This window comes from Hermetia illucens, chromosome 1, assembly GCF_905115235.1.
Source record: "Hermetia illucens chromosome 1, iHerIll2.2.curated.20191125, whole genome shotgun sequence".
Taxonomy (NCBI): domain Eukaryota; kingdom Metazoa; phylum Arthropoda; class Insecta; order Diptera; family Stratiomyidae; genus Hermetia; species Hermetia illucens.
In genome coordinates, this window is record NC_051849.1 from 11,123,980 (window position 1) to 11,139,971 (window position 15,992).

Genomic DNA, 15,992 nt, shown 5'->3' on the forward strand with positions numbered 1-15,992 from the left:
CGGGTGGTTCTTCCCATGATGTCGATATCGTCAACAGAGGCCAGTAGTTGGGTGGACTTGAAGAGGATTGTACCTCTTGCATTCACCTCAGCATCACGGATCACTTTCTCGAGCGCCAGGTTAAAGAGGACGCATGATGGGGCATCCCTTTGTCGTAGACCGTTGTTGATGTCGAATAGTCTTGAGAGTGATCCTGCTGCTTTTATCTGGGCTCGCACATTGGTCAGGGTCAGCCTAGTCAATCTTATGAATTACGTCGGGATACCGAATTCTCTCATGGCCGTGTACAGTTTTACTCTGGCTACGCTATCATAGGCGGCTTCAAAGTCGATGAATATATGGTGCAACTGTTGTCCATATTCCAACAGTTTTTCCATCGCTTGCCGCACAGAGACAAAATCTGATCTGTTGCTGATTTGCCTGGAGTGAAGCCTCTTTGGTATGGGCCAATGATGTTCTGGGCGTATGGGGCTATCCGGCCTAGCAAGATAGCGGAGAATATCTTATAGTTGGTACTCAGCAAAGTGATGCCTCTATAATTGCTGCTCTGTATGATATCTCCCTTTTTATGTAATGATAATGCCTCGTTGCCAATCGTCAGGCATTGATTCGCTGCCCCATACCTTGGGCACAAGTTGATGAACCACTTGGTGTAGCTGGTCGCCTCCATATTTAACCAATTCGGCTGTAATTCCATCGGCTCCTGGCGACCTATGATTTTTTAGCCGATGAATTGCACGGACTGTTTTTCCTAAACTTGATGGTGGCAGTATTTGTCCGTCGTCTTCAGTTGGCGGGACCTCCAACTCACCGATGTTCTGGTTGTTTAGTAACTCATCAAAGTACTCAACCCATCGCTCCAATATGCCCATTCTGGCGGAAATCAGATTTCCCTCTTTGTCTCGGCAGGGTGAGCATCGAGGTGTCTAAGGCTTCATCCTGCTGACTTGTTGGTAAAACTTCAGCGCCTGGTGCAGTTGCTCCCTGTACTTTTCTAGTTCACAGACTTGTTGGTTCTCCCAGACTTCCTTTTTGCGTCTGTGAAGTCACTTCACCGCTCGACGCGCGTGCCCGCGTTCTTTGAGAATGCAACATTACTCGGTATGCGGCATTCTTCCGTTCCGTTGCTAGCTTACATTCATCGTCAAACCAGCCGTTTCCACTCCTTTTGCGCCTGGGCCAAGTAACAAGGATAATATTGGACACGTCAGACAGTTTCAAGCTTCGGATAGGAAGATAGAAATCACAACGTGGTAGCGTGTGATATCATTTCTTATCCGATGCACCTGGAATTGTAATTCTGTTTGGAAAAACCAAAGTTCCGAATTGGCACGCCAGAATGGTTCCAGTTTGCAGTGGCCAACTGTATTGACATCGTTCGTATGCGTCATCTGCTGCATACTTGTGATGTGAGATGAGCTTCTTCGATATCGCCATCTTTGTTCGATGGCCGCACTAAACGCGAATGTGCTTCGTGAGCCAAACAGTCGAAAAAGCCGAAGACTTCTTTACCAACGTAGGAAATTCACAATACAATCGCTTGCGAGAAAACTATTACACGGACCTTCCAACTATAAGGCCTAAAAATAAGTTCTGTCGGTTTTTTCTTTAAATTTGAAGCTTTATTGTGAAAAATTGGTTATACATTCATTGTTCAAAGTATTGCCCATCGCTAGCCACAACTTTCTCCCATCTTTCAGGCAATTCATAGATACCATCGCGCCAAAAATTGGCCTGCTTGGCCGCTATCCACTCATTGAGCCATTTTTTGAGTTCGTCGTAATTGGAGAAGTGTTGGTCAGCCAAACCATGCTGCATCGACCGGAACAAATGGTAATCAGAAGGATTAATGTCTGGAGAGTACAGCGGGTGGGGTAGGACTTCCCATTTCAACGCTTCTAGATATGTTTTAAAGGGCTGTGCAACATGTGGACGAGCATTGTCATGTTGCAAAATAACTTTATCATGCCCTTGCTGGTATTGCGGCCGTTTTTTCTTGAGTTCGCGGCTCAAACGCATCATTTGACGTCGGTAGAGTTTGCTCGTGACCGTTTCGTTCGGTATTAACAGCTCATAGTATACCACACCCAGCTGCTCCCACCATATACACAGCATGATCTTCTCACCATGAATATTCGCTTTGGCCGTCGATGATGAGGCATGGCCGGGGTATCCCCACGTTGCCCGACGCTTGGGATTATCGTCATGGATCCACTTTTCATCGCCAGTAACTATTCGATGCAGAAAACCCTTCCTTTCTTGTCGTTGGAGCAGATGTTCGCACGTGAAAAAAACGGCGTTCGACGTCTCTTGGCGTCAGTTCATACGGAATCCAATTTCCGACCTTTCAGATCATTCCCGTTGCTTTTAAACGGTTGGAAATGGCTTGCTGAGTGACTCCAAGTGCTTTTCCAAGTTCTTCTTCCGTTTGCGATGGATCTTGGTCGAGCAATGCCTCTAATTCTTCATCTTCAAAAATTGTTGGCCGTCCGGCGCGCTCTTCGTCTTCCAAGTCAAAATTGCCACTTTTAAACCGTCCAAACCACCTCTGACACGTTCGTTCAGGTAGAGCATGGTCTTCATAAACTTCCACCAAAATGCGATGACTTTCGGTTGCTTTTTTCTTCATATTGAAATAATGAAGTAGAACTCCCCGCAAAAACACATTATTTGGTAAAAAACTGGCCATTTTCGTTGATGAAAAAAGTATTGTTGTTTACACTTCAATTAAATAATTTATACTGACGTTTGTGCCTATTGACAGTAGCTTTCCGATGAATGTTTGGAAATGTGGATCAATGGAATAAAAAACAAGCTACGCCATCTATTGTGAAAACCGACAGAACTTATTTGTAGACCTTATACAAACTACACTGCAGACAGGGAAAAAACGCATGTCTGATGCGCCCCATCGGCGAACTGTTTTCGGGGTCACCATTTTAGTTCAAGTTTATAATAAAACAGAAATTAGTACTTTTGTTTAAAAGTATTTATAATGCTGGCAATTAGAAACATTAAATTTCGTGAAGACGAAAGATGTTCTAGATCGGTGCTAAAAAAACGTCACAAACCAGCTTCAAGAACCGCTCAACGAGAACGCTGGATGTCCAAATGGGAATTAGAAAATAGTAAGGTGTGCTAAAACTTAAGAAAAAAATGCTGCATATTAACAAATGCACGCTAGTCAGATTGTCACTGTACAAGACGAATGAACTGTCGTAAGTTATAACAGGAAATATATACACAAATTTAAAATTTAAATAACTAATTTTTATTGCCATATAATAATCATCATTAAACTTAAAACTATAATATAGCAATTCGTATTTATACAGTTTCCGCCAAGTTGCATGATTTCTATCATATTTAACAACAACAAAAAGAAGCGCACATTTACCGGACCAAATTGATCTTCAACTAATTTTCAATCTAACCAAATTATTCTAAAATATGATAAAACATTGAAACCAGGGATTTGCATAATTTAATTAAAACGTGTTTCATTATCATCATCTAAAGAAAATAATAACACATCTGCCATTTTGCGAGTCACCTTCTGTCTTAGTTTTATATTTATTTCAAATTGAAGCTCATTTACAGTTTTCTTTCAGTTTTATTTGCTTCCCATGCCTTTGTTTCATTTCACTTTAGTTCGTTTTCTTTACCAAGTTGCAGCTGATAGCTCCTGCGTTCAAAACGCACTTAGCAAGTCTCATATTCGTCTTAATGAGCTTTGTTATGTTCTGAGAATATCACCCAAGTTATATCAATCAATTAAAATCATTCAAACCCATATTTGTCTCATAGCAGTTCAGCATTCATTCGGACAACTCCCTCATTCAAGCTGCACACCAGTGAAGAAGTAAAATGTTCTCCCGCTTTCCGGTAGCAGAGTATTATGAGACAAGTAGAACAAAAACTCCATATCCATGTGTTTTTCAAGTGAAATTTCTTTGAACGGTTATAATGTTACGCAACATATAATAATAAACGCATATAATTAACTTTGAATAATTAGAACTTACATATTATTAACATATATCATCATGATGTCTATTAAGCTAGCGGAGATGAAAACAGGGGACAGTTAGAAGGACCGTAAAGCATGAAAAGAATGAATGAGCTAATGAATAGCATCCTTTCACCCTCGGCTTACTTAACTTACAGACCACTTTCTTGTTGAATATTGTTTTACTTGAAAAGTAAAAATTTAATTAAAACAATCGATATCAGCGTATGTACTCGTAAATCGCTTATTCTCTAGCGTTTATTATCATCTGTGTTTCATTGAATTCGTTTTTCGCTTCAGCATCGTTTTCCTTTTGGACTAAATTTAAATAATTTAATAAAGTTGCTAAAATGCTCGGCCTTCCTAAACGACTTTTCAAGACGTTAATCATTATTATTTAACCTGAGTCCTCAAATGCTGTAAAAATTCATAATAGGATAAACTAGACTCGCTACGATCGTCTACTAATTTCTCGAAAAATTGCGATTTACAGGTGCTTGTATCCCTGAAAAAAATATCAACATTTATGAATGAAGTTCAATTCAAATCAAATTTGAGATTAATAAAACACCAAACATGTAAAATATTTAAAATCAGTCAATTTGCTTCACACGCTGCGAATAACCTATACAAGGAGATGAAGCAAAAAATAGTTGTTCAGATTTTTTGTAAAAATATGTTTCCACCCAACAACTTTTCAGAACATTTCCATTTCCACATTACTAGCTGATGAATCGTACATACAAAGCAAACAAGTCGGGAGACCGGAAGCTTGACGCTTCAGGTATACAAGGTTTTGTGTCTCCCTATGTGAGGAGCATAACGTAGTTCTCCATTGGTGCTATCAAGTGACCCCTGATATTTAAATCGCTCAGTCCTGGGCAGGTTACTGCCACTGCTAGAACTGAGCGATTTAAATATCTCGAGGGGCAGGTTTCTGCCATTGTCAGAACTCAATCGAGCCAATGGAGAACTGGATAACACAACCTGGATGACGTGGCATTCCACAACTGGTGTTCTTTGTGATCGACATATCAGCGCACGTCCCAAATCTAAAATTTACTGCAATGTCGTCCGTCTGACGCTCTCTATAATTCTGAGTGTTGACCGATTATAAAAGACAATGAACGGCGTCTTGCGGTAATGGGGACGAAGATGTTGCATTGCACTGGTGGCGCAACACGTTTTCATCACGTCTGAAATGAGAATATCCGCGACCGATCGTGGAAAACTGCGAGAGAAGCGTTTTCGATGGTGTGGTCACGTAATTCACGCTAAAGAGAATTCAGCATCATCATCAGCGGCGCAACAACCGGTATCCGGTCTAGGTCTGCCTTAATAAGGAACTGCAGACATCCCGGTTTCAAGCCGAGGTCCACCAATTCGATATCCCTAAAAGCTGTTTGTCGTCCTGACCTACGCCATCGCTCCATCTTAGGCAGTCTTCTTTTTCTACCATTATTATTATTATTCTGTTAAGGGAAAGTCGCACCGCGTCCTTGAAGAACTATTGTGCCCCTTTTACTGGTTATAGAGTACCTGTTGATCATAGTATCTCAAGCAGGCCTGTAACCGTTAGGAACTTTAGTATGTTCCCTACTTCCAGATCTTTCAGCTTTGCATCTGGTATTAAGTGGTCTCCCAGATGCCTCGACCTATCATACTTTGCACAAATGCCGGACACTGTGCCAGGACGTGTGTAGAGGTTTCGTCCTCCTCCCAAAACCTGCAGGCAGTGTCTGTAGATATCCCTAGCTTCCCTAGGTGATAGTTCAGCCGACAATGACCAGTGAGAATTCCCACTATGATTCGCAGGTTCTTTTTGGTGAGGTTTAAGCAATCCTTTGTGGGTATGGGTTCGTATGCCCCAATAAGCATCCTGGACTGCTCCATTCCTAGTAGACGCGCCCAGGATTCTAGAAATGGCGGCGAGAACTGGCCTCGTAGTTTTAAACACCGGATCAACGCCAAAGTTTCGGCGCCCAGGTTGTGAAGGAAGCATTCCTGACATCACTTTTGCGTCGGAATCTCTGGCATCATCGGTGGACGGATGACAAGTCCTAGAAGACTTCTCGGCAAGTGATCATCAGTACATTGCGTTCGAAGTGTTTGACGCTACTTGCCGGCGAGTACCAACACGACGTTCCCCCTGCGTGTGGAATGTCGCGGGGGTGAACATCGGAGAGTTCGTCGAAGCTCTTGGAGCAGGTAGGGCCGCGATGGGGGGCACTCCAGGGGATGGTAGTGTCGCAGCTGACACCGTCGTAAATTCAGTGATGAATCTGATAACGATGGCGTGTGAGGCTTCCATGCTCCGGAGAGGCCCCAGACGCGACAAGCCTTCTATGTACTGGTGGACGGCAGAAATTGCCGACCTACGGAAAGAGTGTCATAAGCTCCGCCATTTGGCACAACGTTTGCACGCCAACAAGGAGGCATGTGCCATAAAGGCACAATATAGATCAGCAAAAAGGAGACTCCGCAGCGCTATAAATAAAAGCAAACCTCGCGGCTGGCAGAATCTTGTCAATGAGGTGAATGAGGACCCGTGGGGACTTGGCTATATATAAGCTTGTCACTCGGAAAATCAGGGCTCTGCGGAAGCCCTACATAACGAGCACTGACCAGATGGACCGCATTGTGCGGGCATTGTTCCCCAGACACCCCGTACGGGTTGATGTAAATAGCGTGGAAAGCGTCGTGGATTGCCCCCTTTTCACAATGAGAGAGCTCGAAGAAGCGGTTCTCACTATGAAAAACAGGAAGGCGCCAGGTCCTGATGGCATCCCGGTGGAAGTTTACAAACTGGTGTTCCGCCAACGGCCAGAATTGCTGCTTGAAGTGTTCAACGCGTGCTTGAAGGAGGGCATTTTTCCTTGTCGCTGGAAAGTGGCCAGACTCGCGTTGATCAGTAAGGGTAAAGGAGACCCGGAGCTCCCGTCTGCATACCGACCGCTGTGTATGCTTGACACGGCGGGAAAAGTGCTCGAGAAGCTCATCAGGGATAGACTCGCTGAAGCGATCCGTGCTGCCGGGGACTTATCCGCAAGGCAGTTCGGGTTTAGAACAGGGAAGTGTGTGGATGTTAATAATCTCGACGGATAGTGCTCCTCATAACGCTTGATGTCAGAAATGCCTTCAATTCCGTAAGATGGACAAATATGCTAGGCACACTAGAGAACTCCTTTCACGTGCCAAGCTATCTCTTGCGGATATTGAGGGATTATCTGAAAGACCGCTCCCTGCTCTATGAGACGCTAGAAGGCCAGAGGAGGATGGAAATCACGTCGGGAGAAGCACAGGGATCCATCCTAGGGCCGGACCTCTGGAACGCTTCCTACGATAGTCTGCTGAGACTCGATATGCCCGAAGAGTCGCGCCTGGTCGGTTATGCAGGCGACGTTGCGGCACTTGTTGCCGGACGCACTGTTCCACCAAATCGATATCCCTAAAAGCTGTTTCTCGTCCTGACCTACGCCATCGCTCCATCTTAGGCAGGGTCTGCATCGTCTTCTTTTTCTACCATAGATATTGCCCTTATAGACTTTCCGGGTGGGATCATCCTCATCCATACGGATTAAGTGACCCGCCCACCGTAATCTATTGAGCCGGATTTTATCCACAACCGGACGGTCATGGTATCGCTCATAGATTTCGTCGTTATGTAGGCTACGGAATCGTCCATCCTCATGTAGGGGGCCAAAAATTCTTCGGAGGATTCTTCTCTCGAACGCGGCCAAGAGTTCGCAATTTTTCTTGCTAAGAACCCAAGAACCCAAGTCTCCAAGGAATACATGAGGACTGGCAAGATCATAGTCTTGTACAGTAAAAGCTTTGACTCTATGATGAGACGTTTCGAGCGGAACAGTCTTTGTAAGCTGAAATAGGCTCTGTTGGCTGACAACAACCGTGCGCGGATTTCATCATCGTAGCTGTTATCGGTTGTGATTTTCGACCGTAGATAGGAGAAATTATCAACCGTCTCAAAGTTGTCGTTTCCTATCTTTATTGCTCCCGTTTGACCAGTGCGGTTTGATGTTGTTGGTTGGTTGTTTTTCGGTGCTGACATTGCCACCATATACTTTGTCTTGCCTTCATTGATGTGCAGCCCAAGATCTCACGCCAATTACCGCCTGCTCGATCTGGATGAAGGCAGTTTGTACGTCTCGGGATGTTCTTTCCATGATGTCGATATCGTCAGCATAGGCCAGTAGTTGAGTGGACTTGAAGAGGATCGTACCTCTTGCATTTACCTCAGCATCACGGATCACGTTCTCGAGGGCCGTTATTTCACCCATTGGAAATCTTCCTTGAATCCCGACAAACGCGAGACCATTACATTCTACGACACCAAAAATGTGAAGGGACATCAAAACTTTCCCAAAAAAAAAAAATAAACTGTTTCGATATAAGCAGCTTATGCGACCACTCCTCATTTTCGGCTTCATGTTTTGGTCCGATAGCCCCCATCCCAAGTGGAGCGACCCCGCTGAAAAGAGCGCAGAATCCTTCACCACTCTGACAAAATTTTCAAAACCGAAGACCGCTCCAAACACATCGCCAGTCTGATCCTTTACAGGTACTGCCAAACCCCACGTATCGATGCGTTCCTTGCCCGTCATGCCCTTAACTTCCTGGTTAAATTTCAATCCCATTCCAATCCTCTTGTTTCCAAGGCTATGGAGATCGAGATCGTTGAAGATAATCTTCTTCGGATCTGTTATCAGATAATGTTATAAGAATTCTCATTGGAGGACAAGGGGGCCGCGGCCTTTCAGGCCCTTAGGTCGCCATTACCCAGCAGTTGGATTGCCAGCAGACAATCAGCAAACAACTGGAGCAACGCTTGGCTTCACTCGAAGGGAAAATGCCAATGTTTATAGGAATGGAGCAGCCACAACAACAATATGTCAGCAACATCAAAATCAGGAACACCATCGAGAGCAACAGAAACAATAGAAGCAGCAACAGGAACAACAACAACCTCAAGAAGAAAATGAAAATGTGCTTGGAAGTGACTATCCAAGAAGAGCAAGGCGATGAGTTCAACTTTGTGCAGCGCAAGGAGAGAAAAGTAAAAGGTTAGTGTAATCGCCTCTCCGGTAAATTCACAAGCATCCTCATCCCAAAATACCCGCCCAAGAAAAGCGAAAATTACCCCGATAGCTGGGTACAAAATTAATGTACCACAGTTTCTAAGAATTTTAAAAGAAAACGGATTGAAAACAACCCTAAAGAACACGTTGGCTGACAGGACCCTCATCTTCGCTCAGAACATTGAAGATCATGCGGCGATCTTCAATCACAGATATCAAAAAGCTTGGCTCAACCAAGCGTATCTTACGCCCAAGCAGCTAGAAGTACTCTTCCTAGATCTGCAGCTCCCCAAACTTTGCAAGGCAACAAATTGACCTTCAAAGATTTGTTCGAAACTCTTGCTTCGACCGAAAACAACGAACAGGGATAATTCGCTGTTATTCAACTCATTATGAATTCATGGAGTTAAATGTTATCACATTTAGCACAGCGTCCCGGGGCTCACACGCCCAACGTACCACCACACAAGAGTTTATAAACTCTCTGAATGCGGAATTCTATATTTTTCAAGAACACGATTAAAAGTCACGCACAATGTAAATTTTACCGGAACCAACTGTGGCACCGCCTGTTAGTCAGAAAAGACTACGAATTTGAAGAAGCTGCCGTTGGAAACCTGCAAACCTGCAAATTTTGAAACTTTATTGCTTACGAAACGTCAACAACGCCTCGGTTAAGAAATGATCTCACGGCTACGGCCTTTGGCAATCGGATTAACCACTTCATCGGCTTCGAAATGAATCACCATCTGACGGTTGCTCACGTTCGCTTGTGCATTGCGTCTGCCACTTCTTATAGAATTGAAGAGACCCCCCTATCCACAATGACGAGCAGTTGAAAATGTAGAAAGAAGACTTCACCACGGTTCACCGTATCACATCCGGTTAAGTTCCTCCTCTTGCGGATGAAATGGCTAGTCACCGTAATATGCGAATACGGACTATTCCTCCAAGCAGACGAAAAATCGGTTAGGCCACCAATGCACTCAAACGGAGTAAACCCGCTAGGCTTGACGGTCTCCCCGCAGAGTTCTTCATCGCTGCACCTACTGCAGATCTGCTACTCCCACTCGTATAGAAATCCTGGGAATCCGAGACCTTCCCCAGAGAGTAAAAGAAGAGGATGATAATTAAGATGCCAAAGAAGGAACCCGTTTCGACCGTGAGAATTGGAGATGTGTGTGCGTGCTCCCTGCCGTCGCAATGATGATAGCCAAAATAATCTTGGAACGCATCAAAGAACATCAAGAAAACTTGATCGACAGAAAGCGCTCCGCAAGGGACACTTCAAAAATGTCCGCGCTACGTGTATTATGAGAGGCGGTGAGGAAAATAATATCAGAGTTGGCAGAGCAGTCCGTAAGGCAATTACAGAGTTTGAGGAGGAGCGTAGGTTAAAACCAGATATTTTGGAAACTCTGTCGATGATTTCAACGAAGTGAGAATTGAAACGAAGTTGGTCATCGAATATTACACCTAGGTCTTGGAAGGAGGTCAGAAGTGAACTTTTATCCACTAAGAGAATTAAAAAAGGATTTTGGGGAAGGTTTAAGCGAATAGCACATGCCGTGGCATTTGCTGACATTCAGTGTCAGCTTGAAAGAATCAGAGTTGTTGAATTGACGACGTCATCTTTCTGCAAACACCTAATGACATATGTTTGCTCTCTCCATGCCAAATTGCTCTAGATTTGGAAAAAGAGGCAAGTAGAGTTGGACTGAAGAAAAGCAAAGTTCTTAGTCTGACGGATCATCGTACTCTACCTATCTGCATTAGTTAGTTTAGTTAACTGGGGGGAGCCGCAGCTCTGAGCACTCAGACCATTGTTAGGCCCATTGTACTATCGCCGTAAGTTGCCTATTCAATGGCTTCCCGCCTACGGTGTTCGCAGGCTTTAGCGAATCTTAGAACATTCTCCTGAGGCAGAAAGTGTGCAGATTCTTCATTGAAGAAAACCTTATCAAGGTGTCTTCGTCTGAGATCTGAGGATGCCGGACAGCTGCATATAAAAACCCAGGGCCGTCTCCTCTTCCTCCTCACATTGGCTGCACACAGCCGAAACCACTATCCCAATCTTTTCCATATGGTAGTTTAAGAAGCAGTGTTCCGTCAAAAGCCCTACTAGGGTTTTCATGTCCGACTTCTTAAGAGACAACCAAAATGCCGCTCTAGTGGCCCTAGGCTCCTTCACAAGGATTTTCACTTGCCGGCAAGAGTCAAAATTTTTCCACTCGGTTGCGTGAATCCTTGCAATTTCACCTTTCAGAGTAGACTTGACAGTAGATGGTCGGATTCCAAGAGATCCAGACCCTCGGCGAGCCAGTCTGTCAACCTCCTCATCACCGGCGATATTAGAGTGCCCCGGCACCCACATCAGGAATGTTTCGTTCAGTCGGCCAAGTTTCAGCAGTACCTGATGACAACTTCACACCAACTCGCTTGATATGTCGTTGCTATTTAGTGCTGATAATGCCGCCCAACTGTCGAAACAGATTCGAATGGTGCGACCCCTCCATTTTTGTCGCAGACATTCCTCTGCTGCCAATGAAATGGCATATATCTCCGCCTGGAATATGGTCGTCATTTTCCCGAGGGTCGGGCTAGTTCTATAATCGGATTCCCCGAGAACACCCCTGCGCCCGATCCATCCTCCATGACTGACCCGTCGGTGAAGATTATTAGATCTGTAATCTGAAAACACTCATGGCCACTTGTCGACCATTCTTCTCTTTCGCTGATTACGACAGTGTATGTCTTTTCAAAGACGAATCTAGAAACCATATGATCGGTCGGCATCAGGGCTACCGGATGTTTTTCAAGGAATTTCCAGATAGACGCATGACCGTTTGATTGGCCGCCTTTCCATGCCCCAATGGTATCGAGCCTATATGCGTCGTTGGCCGTTTTCCGTTTCACCTCCAAGTGAATGGGGGGTAAATTTAGGACAGCTTCAAGTGCCGCAGTCGGCGTAGTACTCATTGCTCCAGTAATACTTAGGCAACCAAGTCTCTGAATCTGCGTTAGCAGCTTCCTGCTGTTAGCAAAGTTCAGTCTTGGCCACCAGACGATGCATGCATACATCAAAATGGGTTTTATTATGGATGTATACATCCAATATATCCGTTTAGGTGAAAGTCCCCAGGTCTTACCTATTGCATTTCTACAGCACCAGAGCAATCTGCAGGATTTCTGGTATTGTTCCTGGATATGATGCTTCCACGTTAACTTGGAGTCGAAATATACTCTTAAGTATTTGTCTGTTTGTGCCAGCTGGATTTCCGCCCCTGTTAAGGTGGGTAGCGTATAGCTGCCCCACCTGACGTTCCTAGTGAACATAACTAGTCCAGTCTTCCTAGCATTCACCGTGAGTCCATTGCGGAGGCACCAGCTGTGGATTTCATGCACAGTTGCACTCAAGTAGTCACATACTGTGTCCGCAAACTTGCCGGTAATTATTACGGCTAGGTCGTCCGCAAATACTTGCGCGAAGACTTTTTTGTCCTCCAGGAACCACAGCAGGGTATTCATTACCAAGAGCCATAACAGTGGCTTCTGGCAGACCGATATGTGGATTTTTCTCCACTCTAGCATGTGAAGGATCCAACTGATTAGCAGTGGTTCGATTCCATGCTGTCTTGCCGCATCACAAATTGCCGCGAATGAGGCATAATTGAAGGCACCTTCGGTGTCCATGAATGCGCCTAAGGCATATTCTTTTTCGGACATCGCCTTTTCAATTTTTGTCGTAAGTTCATGGAATGCTGTCTCCGTGGATTTGCCTTTCTGGTAGGCGTGTTGCATATGGTGAATTGGCCACTTAGGAATGTGTGTATCCCTTATGAACCAATCTACTAGTCTTTCTAGTCCTTTTATCAGAAAGGGCGTTAGGCTAATCGGTCGAAAGCTTTTGCGTCTGTGTAGGTGGGTTTTCCTGGTTTGGGAATGAACAACACCTTCACATCCCGCCATATAATTGGAATATAAGCGTGTGCTAGGCATGCCCGATATATATTCCGAATGTGTAGACCCAGGGCATCAGTTCCTTCTATTACTAGCGCAGGGATGATGCCATCCGGGCCTGCAGACTTGTATCTATGGAACGAGTTAACTGCCCATTTTACTTGCTCCAGTGATACTACTTTGCATGCCAGATTCCAGTCTCTCCGTTGAGGGCTGTATGCACCTGTTGGCCCCGAGATTAGATTTTGGATGCTGCCTGGAAAGTGCACTTCAAGCAAATGGTTTGCCGTTTCTTCATCGCTTTCTGTGTACTTCTCATTCTGTAAACGTAAATAACCCAGTTTCTGGCTACGTTCTTTGACCAGAATCCACTTCAGCTTTGAGGCTGCGTCAAGAGAGTTAGTCTCTTTGCAAAAGCGTCTCCAAGATATTCGTTTAGCCGATCTTATGCCTTCTGTGCCTCTTTATAGCGATTCCAGCTAGTGCCTGATTCACCCTTCAGAGCACGATTAAGGAGCATCCTTTTCGTTCTCCTCTGTTTTGCCAAATCCGAGTTTCACCATGGTGTTTTACCCTTCTTTGGCATCTTGAGTGGACAGCTTTCTTCGAAAGCTTCTCTCATGCTAGTTGTGATGATCTGGGTTGTCTTCTCAATTCCAGCAATGGATTTGATGCGTTTCCCAGGGATCGTGACTCGGGCGCACAATTCTATTTGATACATCACCCAATCTGTCTTCCTCGGATTCCGAAATGGAGTGGATGGAGGTGGATCCATGCCCATAACGAAATCAATGCGTCTGTGATCCGAGAGTGTGATATCGTTTGATACTCTCCACTCTCCGATCAGAGAGGCGATGTCAGAAGAGGCCACCGTGATGTCGATGACTTCTCGCTTGACCACGTTTAAGAAAGTGGGTTCATTACCCACATTTAGGATCTGTAAATTGGTTCCTACTAGATACTCCAGTAGTCTCGATCCTCTTGCATTGATGTTCGAACTTCCCCAGGATATGTGGTGAGCGTTGATATTACATTATTCTATTACCCCCATGCTTCTGCTTTTGGCATATTGGATAGCTCTAATGAATGTTCCACTGGGAACGTCTTCTGCGTCGTAGGGAAAATATGCATTAAAGGACAGAACTTCGAGGGCATTGATCAATTTTTATATCTAGGGATCGTGGTTTCTGCCGACGATGGCACCGAGCTAGATGTTGCCCGACGTATTCCTTGCCTTGTCCAAAATCTGAATGGGCAGTTATTTCAACACCAAGATCAAGTTCAGACTGTTCTGTATTGCTATATGGGAGCTCGAAGGCTCTTAGCCCTCTTCAACAACTGCCTGCGTCGTATTAGGTTGTTGCAAATGAAATGTCGGATATTTGAGTAAAATTTCAAAAAACTATAACTTTTATGAAAATTAATTTTATTAGTCAAAATAAGAACCAGCAGCTTCAATGCACTTCTCCCAACGAGATACAAGGGCATTTATTCCAGTTTCGTAAAAGTCTGGGTTTCTAGAGCTAAGAAATTCTTCAAAGGCACTTTTGACAGTTACTTCATTGCTGAATTGTTTCCCCGCCAAAAAGTGATCCAAAGGCTTAAAAAAGTGGTAGTCGGTTGGCGAGAGGTCGGGTGAATATGGTGGATGAGGAAGAGTCTCATATCGTAATTCATTTAATTTTTGGACCGTCATTCTGGAAACATGAGGTCGGGCGTTATCATGGAGCAATATCACTCCATCTCTGTTGACCAATCTAGGCCGCTGAACACGTAATTTCTTGTGCATTTCATCACCACGCTCCAAAACCGAATAATGAATAATTCCAGATGCAGACCACCAAACAGTTACCATTACTTTCTTCGGGTGAAGGCTCGGTTTTGGCATGTGTTGTGGAGGCTGATCGGCATCTAGCCATTGCGCTGATCTGCGACGGTTGTCGTACAATATCCACTTTTCATCGCATGTCACTATTCTGCGCAAAAAGGGATTGTTCCTGTTGCGGTTGAGTAGAGAACTGGATATTTCCATTCGCAGCGCCATGTTTTGCTCGTTGAGTTCATGCGGAACCCACTTACCAAGCTTCTTCACCTTTCCAAGCTGTTGTAAGTGCCGAGATACTGTCGAATAGTGTACGCCTATTTTCTCTGCAATGTCACGAATCGATGATCGGGGATCAGATTCCACTATCAAACGCAACTCGTCGTTGTCGATCGATGGTCCTGGGTGTCCACGAGGTTCACTTTGGAGGGTCATGTCGCCTGATCGGAATTTTTCGAACCACCGCTGTGTCGTTCGTTCGTTTGCTGCGTCAGCTCCAAATGCTCTGCAAATGTTTCTGGTTGCCTCTGGTGCGTTGTGACCAAGTTTAAATTCATATAGAAAAAGTAGACGTTTTTGACTCCCTTCCATGCTTTTTTCTTTGAGTTTTACTTGGAACTTCAATGACGATTGAAACTGAAATGATTAATTGATCGAACGAACGACTATTTATACTCAATTATCCCATACCACCAGAGTCACCTTGCGGCAGTTTTAAACATTAAAATCATAACTAACTTCACTTCATTGAAAAATCCGACATTTCATTTGCAACAACCTAATATCATCGAAGTAGGCTGACCTGATACTATCATAAATGAAGAATTTGGTCGGTGCACATGGCTCGCATCCCAACGCGATAGAAAGGCGGAAGCAGCAATGGATAGGTTGCACATTAAAGAAGACCGACAATTACATTGCTGGCTACGGCATGCAGTGGAATTCACTCTCCCAAAATGACAGACGAATGGATCGTCCCAAGGACATTTGACCCAAAGCAAAAGAAGAGCGCGGACGCCTCGGGATGTTCTGGGGGAGCTGAAGCACATTTCAGATAACCGCGAACGATCCTGCGTAAGTGTGGTTGACGCGCTACGCCTACCAA

At 44.6% G+C, this 15,992-nt stretch overlaps 1 protein-coding gene across 1 annotated transcript in view; it reads right to left on the bottom strand.

The window, feature by feature from the left end:
* Positions 1-3,473: 3,473 nt before the first annotated feature.
* Positions 3,474-15,992, bottom strand: part of LOC119652269 (protein transport protein Sec24A) — a 29,808-nt gene continuing 17,289 nt past the window's right edge. The window contains exon 15 of the mRNA XM_038056256.1: positions 3,474-4,514. Coding sequence (XP_037912184.1) covers positions 4,403-4,514 — 112 coding nt within the window. The 3' untranslated portion in view covers positions 3,474-4,402. The remainder of the gene's footprint in view (positions 4,515-15,992) is intronic.